At 41.1% G+C, this 23,922-nt stretch overlaps 1 protein-coding gene across 1 annotated transcript in view; it reads right to left on the reverse strand.

Annotated features, from left to right (window-relative positions):
- Nucleotides 1-659: 659 nt before the first annotated feature.
- Nucleotides 660-23,922, reverse strand: part of LOC306880444 (monocarboxylate transporter 10-like) — a 47,803-nt gene continuing 24,540 nt past the window's right edge. Inside the window, exons 2-6 of the mRNA XM_079433944.1 lie at nt 21,367-21,511; nt 19,705-20,134; nt 14,017-14,160; nt 7,822-8,050; nt 660-3,181 (exon numbers count right to left, since the gene is read on the reverse strand). Coding sequence (XP_079290070.1) covers nt 2,952-3,181; nt 7,822-8,050; nt 14,017-14,160; nt 19,705-20,134; nt 21,367-21,511 — 1,178 coding nt within the window. The 3' untranslated portion in view covers nt 660-2,951. The remainder of the gene's footprint in view (nt 3,182-7,821; nt 8,051-14,016; nt 14,161-19,704; nt 20,135-21,366; nt 21,512-23,922) is intronic.

Here is a 23,922-nt window from a genome sequence, read left to right on the forward strand (position 1 = left end):
TTAACACACTTTTAAATGAACTCATCATACATGGAAAATACAAGATTAAGATATAATGAATATATACAAAATGCCTTCATAATGCATTGCCCACATATTTTTATAGATTAAATAATTAATTTAAAATGTAATGTGACTATGTTAACAATCCCTTTATATGATATACTTAACTACATGTGTATGGTGTCTTTAAATAGTACAATCAAGTACACTATTACTATGTCATTAATAGCACTATTTCCACATTAAAAATATAGCACCAAGTACTTTCTGCTAAGAGCATGCTTACTGTTAAATTGTGAATTTTGGTATCTATACACATATGAATAATCCAATCATGTGATATTAGTGCATTTATAGCAGCCTAAGCACAGTAACCTACAGGGTTTTACTGAAGTAATACATTTCTACTGTATTTTTCATGAAAATCCAAATAGAATTTAATGATAGTGTATATAAACATCCACTAAAATTTCATGTAAAGCGATTGTACCACACTTTTAAGCAATGCAATTATAAAACACTTCTGGTGTTTTATCTGACTACACTACATCTGAAGAACAGTCCCCTGAGAGGTTCTTTCCTGAAAGTGTAAGGTGAAAGGGTTCCTCGACAGCATCACTGCATGATAATTAATAAAACCAATAACACAAACATTTCATTAATAAAACCAATAATGTTTTTTTATTGTAGTTCAAAATTGTATTTATAACCAATTGTGTGGTACATACAACAACAAAAAATAACAGAAGCTTTAAGTCATGCAGGTCAAGAGATCAAGGTCACTGAAATGAAACTGCAGTAGCATAATAATTACTAAGTGATTCTGTTTTTGTCATTAGTCTGTTTTCAGAAGCACTTTATTTTACAGCACTTTTTTGCATGTACATACTGTATACTTACTCTAATAATAACTAGGTACTACCTTCTGGCAAGTACACGGTAAGTGTGTGCACAAACTATAAAATAAAGTGTTAAAGTGTGGTTTCTTTTTATTAAGTAAATTTAATTTGTAAATTTTACAATCACAAATAGATGGACAAAAGGTTTTCAATAAATTCTTCAAGAACACAAGTCATTCATTTGGTGTTTAGCTGAGGCCTGGAGTTGTTTAACGTATGATTACCCTGAGTAAATCACTGCTGTGTGCTGACCGTCAAAATGTGTGTGTGTGTGTGTGTGTGTGTGTTTGTGTTGTGTGTGTGCGTGTGTGCGTGTGTGCGTGTGTTTGTGTTGTGTGTGTGCGTGCGTGCGTGTGTGTGCGTAAGAGAGAGAGTTTATACATAAATTTGTATAACGCTGTTTTTTTTTTTTTTCGGGTGGAAGTAGAAATGCACAGTCTCCTGTGAGGGCTAAGTTTAGGTGTAGAGTAGGTGTAGGGCAATAGCACACACAGTTTGTACAGTGTGTGAGTGTGTGTAGCAAAACTTTCTCTGGTTTGGTGTGCAACAATGATTTACATGAACAGTATTAATTAAAATAAAAAGGAGCATGTACAAAAAGTAAAAAAGAGACAATCTTCTCAAAAACATGTAAATGGATTTAAAAGACAGATGCCCCTCTGCACGTATTGCTGCTAAGGTTGTATTTCCTGTGAACTGTGTTCGTGTCGCACTGAAGTGAGTCGAATACATGCTTTGGAAGCTGTTGGTTGTGCCACTGGTTAAGATTCCATAAAAATCAATAATTCATCTGTCAATAATCATATTGTCAAGGCACTAATAAAGCTAGTTGCAAAGCATTTGTGAAACACGAGATATAGAACTAAAGAAACACAACATGGGATAGGTATGAAGTATGAGCACTTGGTGGCTGTCGTTTCAAGTGAGTTCACAGCGATTCCCTTCTCTGATCCGCTGGTGTTTCCAAAATCATGTTAATTGAGGTAGATCAATCTGCAGACCGATCGCGAGAGAACAGCGGGACATTTGAAAACACTGTTTCATGTGACTAGGAATCAGAGGACATTCATATTCATTCGCTGAATTAAAGCAAAGGACTTTGCATATGTGCTTTTTCAGTCAAGGCCTCAGTGGCAGTAAATGTGACGGTGACACGTTTGGTGATCATTGCACAATGGCAGCTAACCAGCAGACACGACAGATTCTTAAAACATTGTTACAAAAATAATATTTCAAAGAGCAATCATCCCAGTTCATGTCAAACACTGAGATCTGCTCTGGTTAGGCAAAAACACATGGAAACCAGAGCAGCGTTCCTCGAACATGAAACACGGCGCTCAATACAAAGCCTCGCTGAGAACACTGGGACGGCATCATAAAACATCTGCTTTCGTAATCATGTCTATCTGCTCTGTGCATTAAAGCAGCACGACTGTTTCCTCAACTGGTATTTCTCAGTGAAAATAAACATATTTGATAATTGCATATAAAAACACTGTCGCCATGCAGTGACGATTCCTCTAATAAACACTCGAGGCTGAAGTGTGCATTCACAAAAACAGCTTTCCAATCTTCCAATCTCAGGAGATATTTACATATGGCACAGATGACGTTCCCTTTAACACAATACATGAGTGACTTCATGTAGTCTGACATAACACAATGCATAGCTAGATTATAAGAGTAAAGGAAATGCAGGTTAAAATAAAATTCCATGATACTTCTCTCAGGGCTTCACCCGCAGAAGCACCAGTAAACATCTTCCCTTCTTAACCAACGATTGTCTAACTTTCACTTTTCTTTTAAAGCCTCGAAGTTCAGTACAAAAATATTCAAGGAGACTTTCTGAAAGATGCATAGCTCATAAATGACATTGGTGGAGAAGTCTTGTTTTATGCCCGGTCTGCATGTTCCTGCAGGGATAGAAAATCACATCAAGATTCTCCACACACACGCACACACACACACACGCACACACACGCGCACACACACGCACACACACGCACGCACACACACGTCTGTCAGTCTGTCTGTCCGCTGTAAGTGCTCTCAGATGACGGACTCTGGCTCCTCGGGCTCCTCGGGCTTCACCTCAACCTGTGCGCCGCTCTTGCTCTCCAGCATCTTCTCGGTGGTGTCAGGCGCCGACTGTGCCTCCTTCCTCCTCCTCCGCGCCTCCACCCACGGGATCAGGCACAGCATGGCCCCGCCGATGATCGGAGGAATGCCTGCCAGGTAAAACGCCACATCATAGCTGCCCAGGCGGTCTCTGAGGAACCCTGCGTACAAAACCGGACAGGCGACCAGCTCAGGTACACCAGATTTAAAGGCACAATATGTAAGTTTTCGCCGCTAGAGGGCGCATATTCAAAACAAACAGAAAAACAAAGGCTTAGATTGATGACGCCGTGATTGAGTGTAGAATCATTATGTTCATGGATGAGCTAATGTATTAAAGACTTATTAAGGTCAGTGTAGTATGAAGCAGGGTGGGGCTGAAAGTCGTGGAAGTGAAGCGAGGACGCTGGAGCGATTGCTAATGAAGGACGAGCGCGATACACGGCTCAAAAGCAGCGGAGCTTTTATTATGCCACAGTCGAGCGCTTCCGCTTCTTCTGGTCATGCTTATGTGGGGTAAAGCAGCGCTGTTTTATCATACTAGATACAGGTGCAGGTCATAAAATTTTAATATCATGAAAAAGTTGATTTATTTCAGTAATACCAATCAAAAAGTGAAACTTGTATATTAGATTCATTCATTACACACAGACTGATATATTTCAAATGTTTATTTCCTTTAATTTTGATGATTATAACTGACAACTAATGAAAGTCCCAAATTCAGTATCTCAGAAAATTAGAATATCAATTAAGACCAATGCAAAAAAAATGATTTTTAGAAATATTGGCCAACTGAAAAGTATGAACATGAAAAGTATAAGCATGTACAGCACTCAATATTTAGTTGGGGCTCCTTTGGCCTGGATTACTGCAGCAATGCGGCGCGGCATGGAGTCGATCAGTCTGTGGCACTGCTCAGGTGTTATGAGAGCCCATGTTGCTCTGATAGTGGCCTTCAGCTCTTCTGAATTGTTGGGTCTGGCGTATGGCATCTTCCTCTTCACAATACCCCATAGGTTTTCTATGGGGTTAAGGTCAGGCGAGTTTGCTGGCCAATCAAGACCAGGGATACCGTGGTCCTTAAACCAGGTACTGGTAGCTTTGGCAGTGTGTGCAGGTGCCAAGTCCTGTTGGAAAATGAAATCTGCATCTCCATAAAGTTGGTCAGCAGCAGGAAGCATGAAGTGCTCTAAAACTTCCTGGTAGACGGCTGCGTTGACCTTGGACCTCAGAAAACACAATGGACCAACACCAGCAGATGACATGGCACCCCAAACCATCAATGACTGTGGAAACTTTACACTGGACCTTAAGCAACGTGGATTATGTGCCTCTCCTCTCTTCCTCCAGACTCTGGGACCTTGATTTCCAAAGGAAATGCAGAATTTACTTTCATCAGAGAACATAACTTTGGACCACTCAGCAGCAGTCCAGTCAAGACGCTTCTGACGCTGTCTCTTGTTCAAGAGTGGCTTGACACAAGGAATGAGACAGCTGAAACCCATGTCTTGCATACGTCTGTGCGTGGTGGTTCTTGAAGCACTGACTCCAGCTGCAGTCCACTCTTTGTGAATCTCCCCCACATTTTTGAATGGGTTTTGTTTCACAATCCTCCCAGGGTGCGGTTATCCCTATTGCTTGTACACTTTTTTTTACCACATCTTGTCCTTCCCTTCACCTCTCTATTAATGTGCTTGGACACAGAGCTCTGTAAACCGCCAGCCTCTTTAGCAATGACTTTTTGTGTGTTGCCCTCCTTGTGCAAGGTGTCAATGGTCGTCTTTTGGACAACTGTCAAGTCAGCAGTCTTCCCCATGATTGTGTAGCCTACAGAACTAGACTGAGAGACCATTTAAAGGCTTTTGCAGGTGTTTTGAGTGAATTAGCTGATTAGAGTGTGGCACCAGGGGTCTTCAATATTGAACATTTTCACAATATTCTAATTTTCTGAGATACTGAATTTGGGACTTTCATTAGTTGTCAGTTATAATCATCAAAATTAAAGGAAATAAACATTTGAAATATATCAGTCTGTGTGTAATGAATTAATCTAATATACAAGTTTCACTTTTTGAATGGTATTACTGAAATAAATAAACTTTTTCATGATATTCTAATTTTATGACCAGCACCTGTACATTTAAAAGTTCTGTTATAATGCTACTCTGTGAGTTCATCACCTGTCTAATAAAATGCATAACATATGTGACCCTGGACCACAAAACCGGTCATAAGGGTCAATTTGTCAAAATTGAGATTTATATATATATATAATTAATCTTTCCATTGATGTATGGTTTGTTAGGATAGGACAATATTTGTCTGAGATACAACTATTTGAAAATCTGGAATCTGAGGGTGAAAAAAAATCTAAATATTGAGAAAATCACCTTTAAAGTTGTTCAAATGAAGTTCTTAGCAATGCATATTACTAATCAAAAATTAAGTTTTGATATATTTACGGTAGGAAATTTACTAAATATCTTCATGGAACATGATCTTAATATCCTAATGATTTTTGTCATAAAAGAGAAATGTATAATTTTGACCCATACAATGTATTGTTGGCTATTGCTACAAATATACCTGTGCTGCTCATGACTGCTTTTGTGCTGCAGGGACACACATTAAAGTGTCTTTGGGGTTTCCATGTTCTACAAAATAAAACCGGAAATCGAGGACGAATGACGTCATTGGCAGGCGACACAAGGACACGGTCTGTTACACTAGTTAAAATAGCTTATTTCTCTGAATTTAAACATTCTTCGAAACATTTGGGATAATGTAAGTACATAAGTCAGCAAGATATATAACACTGTTCTAGTGGTTTTTGGATATTTTAATAAAAAAATCATACATATTGTGCCTTTAAGAAATTATCATCCCAAATGTTCGCACGTTAAAAAATAAATATTACCTCACGTTATGTCAATCACTTTTACACACTGCCCCCGAAACATTCGTCCGTAATAAAAAAAGTCGGATCAGGTCGGATTTTCTGCGTTTTTCGCATCCGTAGCAAGCATTTTGAGAGGTGTTTTGACAATTCAGAGCCACCGTACAAGCGAACGCCAAATCCAGAATGGCAAGTTGATCCACTTCGTCCCGCAGCACAAAACACTGTATGACAAACAAAGTTTGGAACAGACGAAATATAAATATAAACTTTGAATCGCTCGGGGTAATCCCGCAGCTCCTTGAGAAGGAGATGGAACTCTCCTTTCTCTCTACACAATCTCTGGTTTGGATGGATCCAATATTTCTGCTTTAAAAGAGAAAAAGAAAGAAGAAATATTGGGTCCATCCAAGAGAGAGGTCAACAAAATCAGCCACACAAGACATCCTAACAAGACTCCGTTTCGTATTATTTAGCAAATTTTTTCCCAACGGATTAATTAATATGCAATGGACTCTTTTAGGATGACGAATACGAAAAAATGCATACGACAATTTTGGACTCAATGTGCAAAGACTTTTCCACTTAAAGACGCTTCTGAATCTGCATTTAGGAGTCTCTACACAGACGCTTTAATGCAGCTCAGAGGTGGCATGAATGCATTTACAATGCAATTACAGCGGTGTGTTTCATGTGTTTGATACTATCCAGTTTGATACTATACAAGACGTCAGTATTTGACGCCAATTTGACATTGACTTAAGGTTGGATTTTGGTTACACAACCTAAAATGCAACAAATATCAACAATTGATGTCGGTCATGGACATCAATTTAACATTGACATTAGATGTTGAATTGACATTGAATTTTGGTCAACTGATGTCGCAACCGAAGTTTAACCAAATATCAACGTCTCATGACATTGTGTGCCAGCTGGGTAGGGGCTGAGGTGGCTCTAAGCTAGCATAATTTAGTCCACTTTTATGCGGCATTGCATCTTTGCATTGCCTTTTCAGAAGTGGTATAAACGCATGTACACAGCAATAACAACTGCATAACTTGATCCTAGGATCTGAGATGGCATTATTTAGTTTGGCTATTATGTAAAGACACCTTAAATCAACTAAATCAACACACAGGCCTTTTGAATAATTGAGTCGTGTGCCTGTTTCATACTGAAGTGAAGTTCAGCTTTCACCTAACATTATTAGTGCCCAAGTACTAACTTTTAGAACTTAAATTTACAGTAAAAAATTCAAAATTCTAATTTTTATAAACTAACATAAATGTTAATATGGTAATATACCTACAATATACCGACATCCACCTTAAAACAGTTGATAAAAAGAATGGCGTGACGAATCAAAGCTCGTCACAAATATGGTTCAAACAAACCATAAACACCATCACAGTAAAACACATAATGAACTAAACTAAAATAATGCAATAATAATTCATTTAACAACATGAAATGTAACATAAAAACCTAATGTACAAAACTGATGACAAAAACTAATAAAAAAAACGTAATGAGGATTCTGGGAATGACAGTTTACAGATTTTCATTGTAAATTTGAAGATGACTTCGGTTTCACTTCCACAAACTGCATATTTACCAGTGTTTGACTGTACAATTACTGTGAAATGTATCATAAATGTATTTTTTAGTAAGTTAACCAATTAATATTATTACCATACCTTTTACAGTTTAGAATCATTCAGATTTACACAGAATCCACATGGCAATGGATCAGGAAGTATGTGTGAGTTATTAAGAATTTCACAAGATGTGTTGATCGTTTGCAATATTATTGTGTGGTCAGCTTCTTTTGAATGCATACGTGTGAATGTCTGAGGGGTCAGTGACACAGTACTGACTCTGGCCAGCAGGGGACATTACCTGCGATGGGAGGCCCGACGGTCATGGGGACGGACATCATGCCCAGGAGGAAGCCAATGGCCTGCGACACGTTCTGGGAGCCCACCAGCTCAAACGCGATGGGAGCCATGATGGAGATGAAGCAGCCATCGAACAGACCCATGAGCAGACACACGGCGATGAGTCCACCGAACATATGACACAGAGGAATCATCATTGACATAAACCCGATCACCAGGAACGAGGACACCTGCAGAGACACACACAGAGAGAGTGAGAGAGTTTTGTGTGTGTGTGCGTGCGCGTTCAGTATAAAAGTAATACAAGCTAACTAGAGGGAATTAAACTGAGGTTTATATCAGCCCAGAGGTCAGCCTAATTCTAATAGCAGCAGCAGAAGGCATAACCCGTGGCCCTGTCCTAGAGTCAAGCATTATTCAGCCAGTGCTGCGGGGTTTTATGGATGATCTAACAATAACAACTGTGACACATGTTCAAGCGAGATGGGTACTGGAAACTCTGGACAATGTAGCCACTTAGGCAAGGTTGTCATTTAAGACTAGGAAGTCCAGAAGGATGGTCATCAGGAAGGGCAGGGTCACGAGTAAGTTTTGCCTCCAAATACAAGGCGAAGTCATTCCATCCATTGAGGACAGCCCTATAAAGTGCTTGGTAAAGTGGTTCAATGCATCACTGAAAGATGGTGCCAATGTTGCAGACACTGTGAGGCAAACAGAAGAGTGACTGAATAAGATAGATAGGTCCGGACTCCCTGGAAAATTTTAATCCCGTCTGTACCAGCATGGCCTTCTGCCCAGGCTTATTTGACTCCTCACAGTCTATGAGTTCCCTCTAACAGTTGTTAAGAGGAAAATGAACAAGCACCTGCTCACGAGAGGAAGGCCTTGAAGTATCAGCCTTTAATTCAGGAGTGTAAAGACAAAGGATGGCAGGCATGGCTGTTTCCTATGGAAATAGGCTGCAGAGGCTTTCCTGCCCAATCAGTATGGCGGCTGATGTCAGCTTTAGGCATGGACGAGAAGAGCAAGAAACACGCTGCTCGTAGGATGGGAGAGGAGGCTAAGCGAGCTTCATGCTGGATATGGAGTAAGGGAGAGGAAGAAAGCTGGAAGCCATGAGCAGATGGGCAGTGACTTGGCCACCACTGCCGACCCACCAACTGGAGAGTTTTGTGGTAAGGGTCGAAACACTCAATGAATGTTGGGAACCACCCGATGACATCTACTTATGGTTACATCAAGTGAAGTGAAGTGACATACTGCCAAGTATGGTGACCCATACTCGGAATTCGTGCTCTGCATTTAACCCATCCAACGTGCACACACACAGCAGTGAACACACACGCACCGTGAACACACACCCAGAGCAGTGGGCAGCCATTTATGCTGCGGCGCCCGGGGAGCAGTTGGGGGTTCAGTGTCTTGCTCAAGGAGTAACCGAAGAAAGCACCTAACACATGTATTTAACAATTAACAATTTAAATTTATATTTAAAAATGAACAATTCGTCTAACTCTTGCATGCTCTTTAACCCCCCCCCCCCCCCCCCCATCAACTCTAACAGCTGACGACTTTGCCATGTTCTTCATTGATGAAATTAAAACCATCAGTGCACAATTTTCCACACCACATCCTATCAAGCACATCTTCCCAGCAAACTACACTTGTTCACATCCATCTCTTCACTCTCTAAGGCAGAAGTCTCCAAATGCATACTTTCTAATCATCCTACTACTTGTCCGCTTGATCCTATTCCATCTCATCTCCTTCAAGCCATTTCTCCTGCAGTTGTACCTGCACTTACATCATTAATGTCACGAATCCTGGCCATGCTCTTCCGTTAACTCGCCACCAGATGTCACTCACTCACCACATTGACTCTTACACTACACAGCACACTGGACTACAGTTCCCACAATCCATTGCACAGATCACAGCTGTCACCATTCACACATCACACACACCTGATTATCATTTCACAATCACTCACTCACTATTTAAGTCTGGGACTTGCTCTTGCTCAAGGCCGAGTATTGTATAGCGTTTATCACTCACCCAGCGATAGCAACTTTACAGAGCCATTGTTCTTGTCCTAGTCTTGCCTTGTTATCTTGCCGTGTCTGACCCTGCCCGTGTTTCCTGGATTTAACCTTCGCTTTGCCGTTTGGACTTTGTTCGCTCCCCGTTTGGATTATTGCTCTCGTCTCTGGATTATCTCTCTGCCTTGCCCCTTTGGATACTGTTCGCCGATCATCGACCCACGCTTGCTCCACGGATTGCTCTGTCTTGCCTCTGCCATACCTGTTTGCTGTCTCCCGACCCTGCCTGTATGACCATGTTTTATAATAAAGCTTTGCACATGGATCCGCACGTCTCACGTCTCGTCAGCCCCGTAACAATTAACACATCCCTTCAAACTGGAGTTTTTCCCTCAGCATTTAAACAGGCTCGTTTAACCCCACTACTTCAAGTTCAAGTTGAGCTTTATTGTCATTCTGCTACATGTGTGGACATATAGTGGAACGGAATGTCGTGTCTCGCAGGACCACGGTGATACATACTAGTTAAACATAAGATAAACACAACAATGCAAGTATAAGAGAGAAAAAAAGAGAGCATCTGACTATACATATACTATACCTAGTTGCCTAGACATACACAAACTGGGACTGTACAAGAACTTTACATATATACTGTACATGAAATGATATTGTACATTAAAAGATAGAAATAAAAATTGTATATATATTTCGTACATTAAATTGTTGTGCAGATTAAAGAGAGATTTTGTGGGAAGCAGCGCATAGTGCAAAAAGATTTGTAGTGCAATGCTCAATTAAACATTATTTTGTAGTGCAATGCTCAAGTAAACATTATTTTGTAGTGCAATGCTCAAGTAAACATTTCCTTATTGAGTCTTTGTAGCAGGGAGTGTTTATAGAAAGTGTCTAGTGTGCATATAGTGGGATGAGTGCATTACTACAGGTGGTTTGTATAGCCCACTCACCTGTGTGTAGCACACTCAGAATTGCACTTAGGAAAAGTTGTCAACTGTATTAATGAGTTGGGTGGGTGGGTGGGGGGTCAGAGGGGGACAGGGAGATTGGAGTTAAGAGCTCTCACGGCCTGGGGAAAAAACCTGTTGAGCAATCTGACAGAGCGAGCTTTGATACTCCGGTACCTTCTACCTGATGGTAGGAGCTGGAAGAGGTGGTGGGAGGGGTGGGTGGGGTATTTCACGATGCTGGAGCATCGTGCAAGGAAAATGTCCAGGATGGAGGGGAAAATGTCCAGGATGGAGGGCACCGATGATCTTTGCGGCAGTGTTCACTGTCCGTTGTAGGGTCTTGCGGTCAGCAGCACTGCAGTTCCCATACCAGACAGTGATGCAGGTGGTCAGCACACTCTCAATGGTGCCCCTGTAGAAAGTGGTGAGGATGGGTGGCAGGAGACTTGCCCTTTTCAGCCGGCGGAGAAAGTGGAGGTGCTGTTGTCCCTTCTTGTTGAGTGACGTGACGTTGGTGGTCCAGGTGAGATGTGCACCCCCAGGAATTTAGTGCTGCTGACTCTCTCCACGGTTGAGCCGTCAATGGTCAGTGGGGGGTGGTCAACGGAGTTTCTCCTGAAGTCAATCACAACCACTTTTGTCTTACTCACATTGAGGGACAGGTTGTTAGCACCACACCATTTCGCCAGCTGTGCCACTTCCTCTCTGTAGAGCATTTCATCGTTGCTGCTGATGAGGCCTACCACAGTTGTGTCATCAGCAAACTTGATGATGTGGTTGGAGCTGGACTTGGCAGTGCAGTCGTGGGTCAGCAGTGTGAAGAGCAGCGGGCTGAGCACACAGCCTTGTGGGGCACCTGTGCTCAGTGTGGTAGTGCTGGAGGAGTTGCGGCCGACACGGACTGACTGAGGTCTTGCAGTTAAAAAGTCCAGGATCCAATTACAGAGGGGGGTGTTAAGGCCCAGCAAGTTTAGTTTGTGGATGAGCTGTTGTGGGATTATAGTGTTGAATGCTGAGCTGAAGTCGATGAACAGCATTCTTACATAAGAGTCTTTCTGTTCCAGGTGAGTAAGAGCTAGGTGGAGAGTGGTGGATATTGCATCGTCCATGGAACGGTTTGGACGGTATGCAAACTGGAATGGTCCAGTGTGTTTGGGAGACTGGACTTGATGCGATGCATGACTAACCTCTCAAAGCACTTCATCATGATTGGGGTCAGTGCTATGGGACGATAGTCATTCAGACAGGACACGGGTGACTTCTTTGGTACTGGAATTATGGAGGTGGATTTGAGACACGTGGGGATGATTGCCTGGCTCAGCGAGGTGTTGAAGATGTCTGTTAGGACATCCGTCAGCTGTGTAGCACAGTCTCTCAGTACACGTCCAGGTATGTTGTCAGGGCCCGCAGCCTTTCGTGGGTTAATCCGGGACAGGGTCTTCCTTACGTCGGCTGGAGAGAGACAGAGTACCTGGTTGTTTGGAGATGTGAGTAGTTTCTGTGCAGGTGTGTCGTTCTGTATCTCAAATCGTGAGTAGAAGTGGTTGAGTGCATCTGGTAAGGATGTGTCATCATCACTGGCCTGTGGTGGGGGCTTGTAGTCAGTGATGGTCTGAATGGCTTGCCACAGGGACTGAGTGTCTTTACTGTCTGTGAAGTTGTTGTTCATTTTTTTAGCATGTTGTTTTGCCTTCTTGATGCCATGAGGCATATTGGCTCTTGCTGTTTTGAGGGCTGCTTTGTCTCCTGATCTGAATGCTTCATCTCTGGTCTTTAGCAGCCCACGAACCTCTGCTGTCATCCATGGCTTCTGGTTGTCACGTGTGGTGATGGTCTTGGTGACTGTCACATCATCTATGCACTTTTTGATGTAAGCAGTCACAGTTTCAGTGTACTCCTGCAGGTCTGTGTGGTTGTTGTAGGTGGCTGCCTCTTTAAACATGTTCCAGTCTGTGTCCTGGAAGCAGTCCTGTAGTGCTGAGGTGGCATTGTCTGGCCATACTGTGATCTGCTTTTGAACCGGTTTGGCGAGTTAAGAAACTTAAGAAACCCACCCTTAACCCCTCTCTTTTAGAGAACTACAGACCGGTTTCCCTTCTTCCTTTCATTGCAAAAACACTTGAACGAGCTGTGTTCAACCAAGTCTCTGCCTTTCTCTCACAGAACAACCTCCTCGACAGTAACCAGTCTGGCTTCAGAAGTGGACATTCGAACAAAACTGCCTTTCTCTCAGTTGTTGAAGCCCTAAGACTGGCAAGAGCGGATTCCAAGTCTTCATTACTTAACTAGCTGGATTTGTCTGATGCTTTTGACACAGTTAACCACCAGATCCTCCTGTCAACCCTATTAAGAAAGGGCATCTCAGGAACCGCACTCCAGTGGTTTGAGTCTTACCTATCAGATAAATCTGATATCTTACCTATCAGTCGATCAAGGTATCTTGGAGAGTTGAGGTGTCCAAGTCAAACATTAACTACTGGGGTGCCTCAGGGCTCAGTTCTTGGACCACTTCTCTTCTCTGTCTACATGGCATCACTAGGTTCTGTCATTCAGAAACATGGCTTTTCATATCACTGCTATGCTGATGACACTCAGCTCAGACTCAGAATGCGGCTGGATTTGCACTGGCTACCAATAGCTGCTCGCATAAAATTCAAGACATTGATGTTTGCCTACAAAACCACCACTGGGTCTGCACCCCTTATGTGCCTCTAGAAGCTTGCGTTCTGCAAGTGAACATCGTTTTATTGTTAATCCCAAAGAGGGATTCTAACACTAGCTTTTCTAATCTTTTTGTATTCTATCTATTTGTTTTCTTTTTATTTATTATACAATTAACAAAAGCAAAAAATCCCTTTAACACTAGCTTGCTTATTCTTTTTCTATTCTATCTGTTTTCCTTTTATTTATTATATAATTTAAAAAAAACCTTACTACGTGTACTGCGTTAGGCTAACTGAGACTTGTCATAGCACTTGCATTTCATTGCTCTTTTGTTGATTTTGATTGCATCCATTGTTCTCATTTGTAAGTCGCTTTGGATAAAAGCATCTGCTAAATGATTAAATGTAAATGTTAATATAAATATTTCACAATGAAAGTCCACAATTCACAGAAACTAACGTGTGTGTGGGGGTGTGAGAGAGAGAGAGAGAGCAGGTCCAGATGGCTCTCAGATCAGTGTCTCACCTGCAGGAAGACTTTGTTGACTCCAGGGACGTAGTCGGCCACTCTCCCGAAGATCAGACGACCCACTCCAGACGTGATGCCGATACAGGTGAGCAGAACCTCTTTATTAGCGTTTGCACCGAAGCGTTCCTCCACATGCTTCATCTGAGAGACACACAATGATCAGTGATGGACAGGCTCAAAACACCTGCATTAAAAACATCACTGAATTAAATATTATTTCATAATTCATAATTATAATTTATAATTAATTTGGCCATTAGGATTCCTACAGACTTGTTTTCCTCAGATGTCTGTATGTGAAAGCGCAGATGGTCCACGAGACATCACTGATCTCAATGACAGACTGAACACACACACACACACACACCATAATCTAAAACATTAGAAGAGCGTTAAAAATGTTTCATTCACTTACTTAAAATAGTGTCTTACTCAGAACTGTGCCCTAAAATCTGAAAGAAAGGCTTTTTCTAACAACAGAAAAAGATGTTTTGAATTCATTTGGTAGTTGCGTACACTTTATATTTATTTTCATAAAGAATAGCAAGTCCTCAGTACTGTCATAATTATCATGTAAATCATTTTATGGTAACATTTTCCAGAAAGTGTTTTGTTTGGGTCTGACGTGACATGAGCACATGGTCTTTACTGATGCAGACCGTTTTAGATGTTTAGATATGAGAAGATACTTTGAAGAATGTGAGTAACCAAATAGTTGTACTGACTTCTATATTATGGAAATAAAATATTAGGGAAGTCAATAATATGAATAGGTAATAGGAAACGTTCATAGCCCTGGTCTTTATTCCACGTCTGTTTATCAGACGGAGCAGAAGAATCTCACAGGTCGTCAGAAGCGTCTCTGCCTGAAGAATCATACAGATATTGTTTGTAAAAGAGCACCGTTGGTGCATTTAGTAAGAAGACTCCCGTGTATCTCAATCAATCGCCGCTGGTGTTTGCGTGCATGTGTGTGTGTGTGTGTGTGTGTAGAACACACAGGAATTCACTCGGAGTGAACAGGCAGGAAAAGGGGCCTGTTTTAGGGACTGTTCTGTTACAACACTCCAAACAGACACATTTACCCACTTCCTGCACAGTGCTACGTGTGTGTGTGTGTGTGTAAGAGTGACACACCACCCAGCCGTTTGTCGTTAATGCTCATTATTCTTACTTACTGCCTGCCAGCGTGCACACACACACACACGTTTGTTTTTGTGAAAAGTGGGGACATCCCATAGGCGTAATGGTTTTTATACTGTACAAACTGTATGTGCTATTGCCCTACACCTAAACTTAGCCCTCACAGGAGACTGTGCATTTTTACTTTCTAAAAAAAAACAAAAATAAAAACCTAATTCTGTATGATTTATAAGCGTTTTGAAAAAATGGGGACATGGGGCAATGTCCTCATAAGTCACCTTCTCCTTGTAATACCTGTGTAATACCTGTGTCACTATACAAATGTATGTCCTCATATGTCACAAAAACGCGCGCGCACACACACACACACGCTCCTTCAGAGAGAAACACGTGAGCAGATCAGATCCAGAGGAGTGCAATTAGTACTGAAGAGGACATGAAACATAAACAAAAAACACAGGAACAGATGTACTGTAGACGGGATCCTGAGCGTTCGGGTTCCTCCTCCCAAAACACACCAATCTGAGGGCTGGGAGAGGCCCCCCCACACACACACACACACACACACAGAGTTTCACTGTGTAAAAAATAAAGAAGAACATAACCCTGGCAGTCTGAACATCATCAGCAATGCTCAACCTGATTGAGTTCATGCATCTGTCACGACACGTGCAGAGAGAAGAAGCGAGAACTCATGCGCAGGGGAATGATGGGTTTTAATATAATAAAAAGAAACAAAAACACAACATAAATTACCCCGAGGGGAAAAACAGGCAGACTAAGCAATACAACGATCAGGATTTAGAAAACCACAGGACTTACTGCACATCACGTTAGACAATGTGGCCGAACAGGACTGCAAACACCAGGATCATTTAAAGGAGACAAACGAGGAGGAACAGGTGTTCACACTGAGACAATCAGGGAATAACAAGGAGGGCGGGGTCAAACAATCGACAGGGGAACACATGGCACAATCACAACACTAACCCATGTGCTCAGACAAGACAGTGACATCTGGTGGCCAACCAGGGCACACCCACAGGATACGTGACATTCTTGTTGTTACCATGATGATCCACAACAGTTTTTGTTTTGTGTTCAGTGTCATGAGTTGTTCATGAGCCACTTGTTGTCCATGAAATATTATAATTGTTTGCATGTAACTAGCTTACACACATTTAGTATATATTATGACTTTAATGAACACTTTATAACCAATCAATGCAGAAATCCAACCCATTCCAATGGCTTCATCACCACTTTCATTAACAATGTCTAATGAGTGTAAATGTAAATGTTCGGAAGGCTGTATGTTTTCCCTGACAGCACATGTAAGCAGGTTTGAGAAATACTCAAACTGAAAAACAGCAACGGCTGTGGTATTTGTCTTGAGCATTTAAAATACACAGATTGTGCTGGAGTTAGTGTGTAAATGATTCACATGCAGTTTGGATGCTTTCATTATGAATAGACTGACTGCATTTACAAGAGTCCATTAAATTGACTCTATGTCTTTACTTTGGGCAATAGTGTGTGTTGATTATATTAGCCATGTGCTAAAAAAGTAGAGGCATGATAGAGTTTTGAGCTGCTTATACTTATGAACATTCTTGTGGCTGTTGTTTTGTTAAAGCAATTTGTTATGGATCAAAAAAGCTTCAATGGCTTAGTAAAGCTCAGTTATGAGAGTCTGTCTATCACAAACGAGATTTGAAACGAGTCCATGAAATTTTGCAATGTTTTTGATGAACTGTGCTGATGATGATGGTTTATGTGTGACTGCAGGTGAACCACTGGCCTTTATCTGCTGGATCAAGATCATAAACGAATAAAGAATGGACTGTGACTGCTAAAAGTGCTAATCTGCATTTCTTGATGCTTCAGCGCATGACTGCTGACCTCAGCAGCTTCAGAAACGCAACATCATGACGCTGTCAGCATCTGTTTGTGTGCAAACATTTCATGAGACCAGAGGTTTCCTCCAAAGAACATTCACCAACAAAGAATATATAACATGTCCCAACAAAATTCACCTACATAGAATATATAACATGTCCCAAATAAAATGGCTTAGAAAATGGAAGTGATGAAATGTGGTGAGCTGCAGGATGACTAAGACTACTGCAGATGATTATTGACAGAGGGGCTCGTCTCTGTGTGTCTGCCTATGAATGTCAATGCCAAATTTTCTGAAAATGCTTCCAAGCACGAGTAGGTAAATGATAAATAACAAAGGGCCCAGAACCGATCCCTGTGGGACACCAGTCATGATTAGATGGCTTTGTTTGTACAACTAAGCCAGTTTCGATCTGAGTATAACCTGAGAGATTTGAGGAATGAAGGACCAACAATTCCTATAGATTGCAATCTATCTAATAAGAATTTATGTGAAATAGTAATGAACATTGCCGTTAAATCAAGAACAATTAATATAGAAACAAGTCCTGAGTCAGCTGCTACCAATAAGTTAAGGACAGTCTCAGTACTATGATGAGAACAAAAGCCAGACTGAATGTAAATAACATGCAATTAAGTGTCTGAAAACATCACATTCACTGATCCTTTTAAAATATATTATTTCCATAATAAGAGCTCTTTTTTAAAAGTTAGCTAAAGTGTGCTTCTTTTACACAAGGGAACAAAAAACGACCAAAAGACGTTGTGGTTGAAAGATTCCACCAACATTTCTTGTCCTTTCTGCTATCCTATAAAAATGATCAGGAAAAGACATGTGCCAGATTTTAGCTTTAGTCAACCATACACGAGCACCTCACACTAATATATCAGAGCTTGCATGCTAACAGCTACGACTACTAGAGACTATATCAACAGAAAATACGTGAAGAAAACACTTCTGGGTGTTAAACCGCTCTTGATGTGAAGTGAGTGGAGATCGCTATGAGGACTTCACAACAACACCCAAACCCTGCGAGGCCATGTGCCCTCTAACCCTGAGGAATATGCTTTTGTTTTGACTTGAACAATTCAAGTGAGCTCTTCAGCCTCTGGCAGATGACAAAGTCATGCTGAGATATGCGTTTGTCCACCGCTAACTTCCTCGACCCAGAGAGAGTGGCAGGAAAACATCCAAAGGATTCCGGATGAAAGAGCGGCCCTCCACAGATAAACAACCTCTTTTCCTTTCAGTGCTGCCCATCATCCACCCTCTGCGGGGCAACTTAGCCTGTGCAAAACACGTCTGGAGATACTACAATAACAGAGCCGATGTTTGTGTAGAGCACAGTCTGCAGCTACGCCCCACGCTCTTCAGATCAAATTGACCTTTTATTTCAGTAAAAATCACAGCATCAACATCCCTCCAAGTGGGAGTCCAGCGTACAGATGAAGAAACTGCACTGATACTCTGTTGACGTGGCTCTCTTCGGCCATCTGAGCCAGGTTTGGATCATTCCCAATCAACATCACAACTTCAACCTTCATTAGACAAAACACACGTAGACGTTTGTCTGTTCCTCACACAAATCATAATTTAACCTGAAAATACAGTCATGTGAATTGTTGCTATGATGCTCTCTGAAGACACTTGCAAGCTCCAGTCCCTGTCAGAGCAATCTTGAGTATTTCACTCACAATATCTCCTTTTGTGTTCTGCAGAAGAAATAAAGTATAAAATCGGAACACCTCAAAAATAGCAAACATATCTGATCTCCGACGACTGGACAGAATCACTTTCTGATGATGACGCTTCACTGATGATGATGATTCATGTGTGACTGCAGGTGAACCACTGGCCTTTATCTGCTGGATCAAGATCATAAATGAATAAAGAACGGACTGTGACTGCTATAAGTGCTGATCTGCATTTCTTGATGCTTCCGCGTATGACTGCAGACATCAGCAGCTTCAGAAACGCAACATCATGACGCTGTCAGTATCTGTGTGCGAACATATCATGAGACCAGAGGTTTCCTCCAAAGAACATTCACCAACAAAGAATAATGTGAAATATATAAAATAAAATATACTGACTTTCACTTTTGCTAACTATCATCAGCTCGCCCATACTGTAAATCGGAGCTAAAATCTTTACAAAATTTGTGTTGTGTAATCCAGCCATAAAGATATAGTTTCACTGGAGGAAGCGTTATTATAGATTATTGACTCATATTTTAGCTGGAAGCTACAGTTTGAAGTTAAAAATGTCTTGATGGATTTGCTTCAGCTTTTGTCTTCTGAGGACATTGTGGATTTCTTGTAGATTATTGTGATGTTTTTATCGGCTGTTTGGACTCTCATTCTGACGGCACCCATTCACTGCAGAGGATCCATTGGTGAGACACTGATGCAGAGACACATTTCTACAAATATGTTGAATAAACAAATTCATCTACACCATGGATGGCCTGAGGATGAGCACATTTTCAACTAATTTACATTTCTAATTATTCCTTGAAGGCATACAGGTTTGGAACAGCATGACAGATGGTAAGAGTGCTCGCATTTGGGTGAACTATCTGTAATATTTCTGTGAGGACGTTGTGAAGTCTAAGGCAGAACAGAGGAATTCAGCACACTCACCAGATGAACGTAAGGCACGAAGTATCCATACAGGGCCGCAGGGATCCCAAAGGCCCATATGCGGTATCCCAGAGACCTCCAGATGTGCACGTTAAACACCCTGTTCAGCGAGGGACAGCGGCTGCCCGACTTGCTGCTGCTGACGGGCTTGGGTAGCAGGGGTTTGTAGGTGAATCCCGCCAGCATGAGCAAGAACATGAAAACGCTCAGCACACGCAGTGTGTTGGCGAATCCCACGCGATCCAGCAGACTGGACAGCAGGAACGGGAGCGTGATGGTGAACACGCTGCTGCCCGCTGTGACAATGCCGTTAACCAGGCCCAGCCTCCGCTTGAAATAGTGTCCCAGAATCACCAGACTCGGCTGATATGCAAAGCTGCAGCCACAGGCGAAGACTATGCCGTAGGTGAAGTACAACGGCCCGAGAGACCTGCAGAGAATGACGATCAGACCGCATTAGCTACAAAGGTACATTTTAAATCAATGCTAATATTACTGTAATGCTATTAGTAATGCTACTATTAATGTAATTCAAAACACAATTGTGAAATTTCCCCAGTGAATGTCTGTGCTCTCATAATTCTTCACCGTCTCTGTTGTTTAAAGTTCACGGTAGGTAAGGAATTAATAGGTTGATTCTCCTAAGGAGTGAACCATTGCAACTCTGTGATGCTTTCAAAACATTCATCTGTTTCTCTGATCAATGCCAGAAGGAAAAAGTGATTTTTATTAAGTTCAGTTCTGCTCATGCTAGTGGTGTAAAAATTAAATTATTGTTTTGTGTTCGGCTAAACTCCATATGGAGCTTGTTATGCTCTCCAGTTCAGCAGCATACTGCAGCATGTATTTAGTGAAGAGTATTTAAGTAATAAATATATCGCTGATCGTCTCATACAGGCATATGCACTGTTAGGGATAATATGTTACAAACAAAGTGTGTTAAGTAATCAGCTTACTTTAAAATCTTACTTTAAGTGACTTTAAGTGTTGAAGGCCTCAGAAACATGTCTTCCCTCTTCACCTTGACACAGACTAATATAAAATCAAAAATGAGATCATGTGTGTGGATAGAGAAGAGAAGAGAAGAGAAGAGAAGAGAAGAGAAGAGAAGAGAAGAGAAGAGAAGAGAAGAGAAGAGAAGAGAAGAGAGCCAAGTACAGAGCCTTGAGGGCCCCAGTGTCAGACCAAAAGAGCTTAATGTTGCATATTTCAGTTTAATTGATTTAATTGAACTCTGAGTCTCAAAGGACTGAGTAAGATGAGAAGACATCTGCGAGCTGATCCGCACAGTCCTTCAAATCATGCATCAGAATAAAAACATTTTATTGTCAGGTGTTCAGGATGATCTCTATTGATCATCCAGTGGATGATCAATACACCATCCACTGCTTACAGACAAATCCATTGCTCGCTTTTGACAGTGAACATAAAATCACACCAGAAGGATAATAGGGTATAAAAACAGATGGTTCAGTGCAACTGGAAAGCAATCACTCCATCCTGTTTATAGTCCATTGGCTAAGCACTAGTAAGCACACTCCGCAATGAAGGATGGTCACTTACCATCTACTTCCAATTACATGTAATAAGAACTTAAATTTAACTGCTTAGCAATAAAAAAAAGTCTTTATTTAAAACCCGAGGTGAAAATAATGCACTTACGTGACAAAGGAACTGGCCAGAAGTCCCACAAACGCCACCGCTGCCCCTCCAACCGCTGTAATCCGGCAGCCAAGCAGATCGGTGAATACACTGACGATCGGCGAGCAGAAGAAGATCATGCCCATTGAGAGAGAGCCGACCCATGCTGCATACACACAGAGAGAGAAGTCAGCAGTCTGACTAAATGAAACTTCCAATTGAAATATTTAAATGTGTAAATATTTAAACATTTGTGTGATAACAAACAGCTCATCATAAAATCCTGTTTTACAGATTTACATTAAAAAAATCAACAACACAGGCCAGATTGAATCCAATAACAAGAGTGCATCAGTGTCCATCAATCCAAATAAAACAAGAAAATAATCAAATGGGATGAAAGATTTTTCATTTGTAAAGCAATTAATTTAACAGATCATATAACATGAGCATTATTATTTCCAGCATGAAATAGGCATATAGTGATGTATAACCCTTCTGTGATTTACTGTAAAATGATTCATACTGTGCTACTGTATTTCAGTAGTCATCACAGGATACTGCATCTATTTATTCTGATCACAGAAGCACAGAGAGAAAGATACTACACACAGACAGAAACATTAATCTAACACACAGACTTCCATTATATTGCTGTGGCATGACATGCACCACTTTTACTTCAGGACAGAGATTTTACATTACATCTCAAGGGGAGAGAGCTGTTGCACAAAGGTTAATTAAATGTCCTTAATTGAGCTTTGAAATGTTTTAGGATGCATTGGATGACAAGCGTCACTCAAACACTCCTGTGTTTCATTCGTGAGTTCTGACATACATTACTGTCCTTCGTGCTGCAGTTTCACATGGGAAGTCAAAGCGATCATGTGATGATCTGGGTTATGGAGCAAGTCTCTCTCCAACAGAAACACAAGGACACACACACACACACACACACACACACATCCATCTAACTTCCCTAAAGAACACCACATTTGATAGTCATGAAGATGTCCTATTTATTCTACTTTATTTCATCAAAACTGTCCAGAATCTGATGAGTCTTGCATGAATAAGTTTTTTATTAAATAAATTATATTAATTTTATAATAAGACAAGGACCAGCAATGTGGCATCACTGTGAGACAAAGTGTGTTGCAGCTTCATCTGAAGAGGAGGACCTGAGTGAAACCGTGGCATGTGTCCGGTCTGTAATGATTCGTCACACACTCCAGTGAGCATCAGAGATGCTGGAAACACACTGTTAGCACAGCAAACAAAACACACTCACATCCGTGCGTCCCGAACAAACACACCGGGCTGATGACAGACGGACCAAACACACACTCACCGTCTGACTAACGCATAACACAGCGCTTCATACAATACAGATCATGTCAGTGCAGCTTCACAAACAAAAACAGCACTTCAACTGATATTGCAAAGTTAATTCAGTTCAAGTGCTGTTTTCATCTGATAGTTTAAGTACAAAGTGATAGTAATATAGAATATTAAACCCCATCTGAAGTCCAGACTGTGCTGCGGCATAAACACTGCCGATTTTAAAGGAATTTTCCAGCTGAAACTCAAATAAAGCTCTACTGACTTCAGTTAAGAAATATCAGGATGAGCTGAAACAATTCAATTACTTGAGTTCTTTAATTAAGAAAAAAAAATAAAAAATTTGAATTGCAAAACTGAAAATGCAAGGAATACAATTAAAATATTGCTCACAAATGAGTAGTGATTTAAAATAAAGATGTTCGGCAACAGATCACAGTAAAAACTAAAAAGTTGTGAAAACTTAAAAGTTTAAGGCAACCAGCTTCAGCTGATTTTTGAGTTTTTTCAACTTGTTGTTTTCAGTTTATACAAGTTGAGAAAAAAAAATCTGCTGAAGCTGGTTGCCTTAAACTTTTAAGTTTTCATAACTTTTTACAGTGCAGGAGTGACTCCTGTTCACACTGGATCTAATTCTTAGTAATATTAAAACAAAATATGGTTTTAGTTAACTATAATAACCCTGACAAAACAGTGCAAACTACAAGCCTTCATATCCCATCTTTGAGGATTTCATTTTTATGCTAAACGTCTGTTATCGTTTCACATGTGGCCAAAACTGAGCAGAGCACTTATAGTGACTGATTGAAGTGAGACAACAAGACACATTTCATCTGTCTTCATCTTGAGTTCTCGTCCGTCTCCTTCATAACCGAGCGTGAACGCGAGCGTAAGCTCAGACACTTCTGTTGTGCTGTGTTTTTACTCTGGACCATGGAAACACCAAACTACGGAAACAGAGAAAAAGCGTTGCTGTCTCTTCACACAGAGTTATGTCCTCCTGTTCCTGAAAACCAGCTTCCTGAGAGCCACAAACAAGCCTCGTGCCTCCAAACACTTGACTGTGTGACGTGAAGAGCAGATTAAGATCCTATATATTTCCTGTTTCTGTCTTCTGCGATCAGATCCATCAGTGAGTGACACACCCAGAGTCCAGCTCAGATTATCACAATTCATGATAAGATTGTGGATGTTATCATCAAGTCAAGAGTGTGTTGATCTGTATTTATGCTGACA

Source organism: Barbus barbus (assembly GCF_936440315.1).
Source record: "Barbus barbus genome assembly, chromosome: 14".
NCBI classification, from domain to species: domain Eukaryota; kingdom Metazoa; phylum Chordata; class Actinopteri; order Cypriniformes; family Cyprinidae; genus Barbus; species Barbus barbus.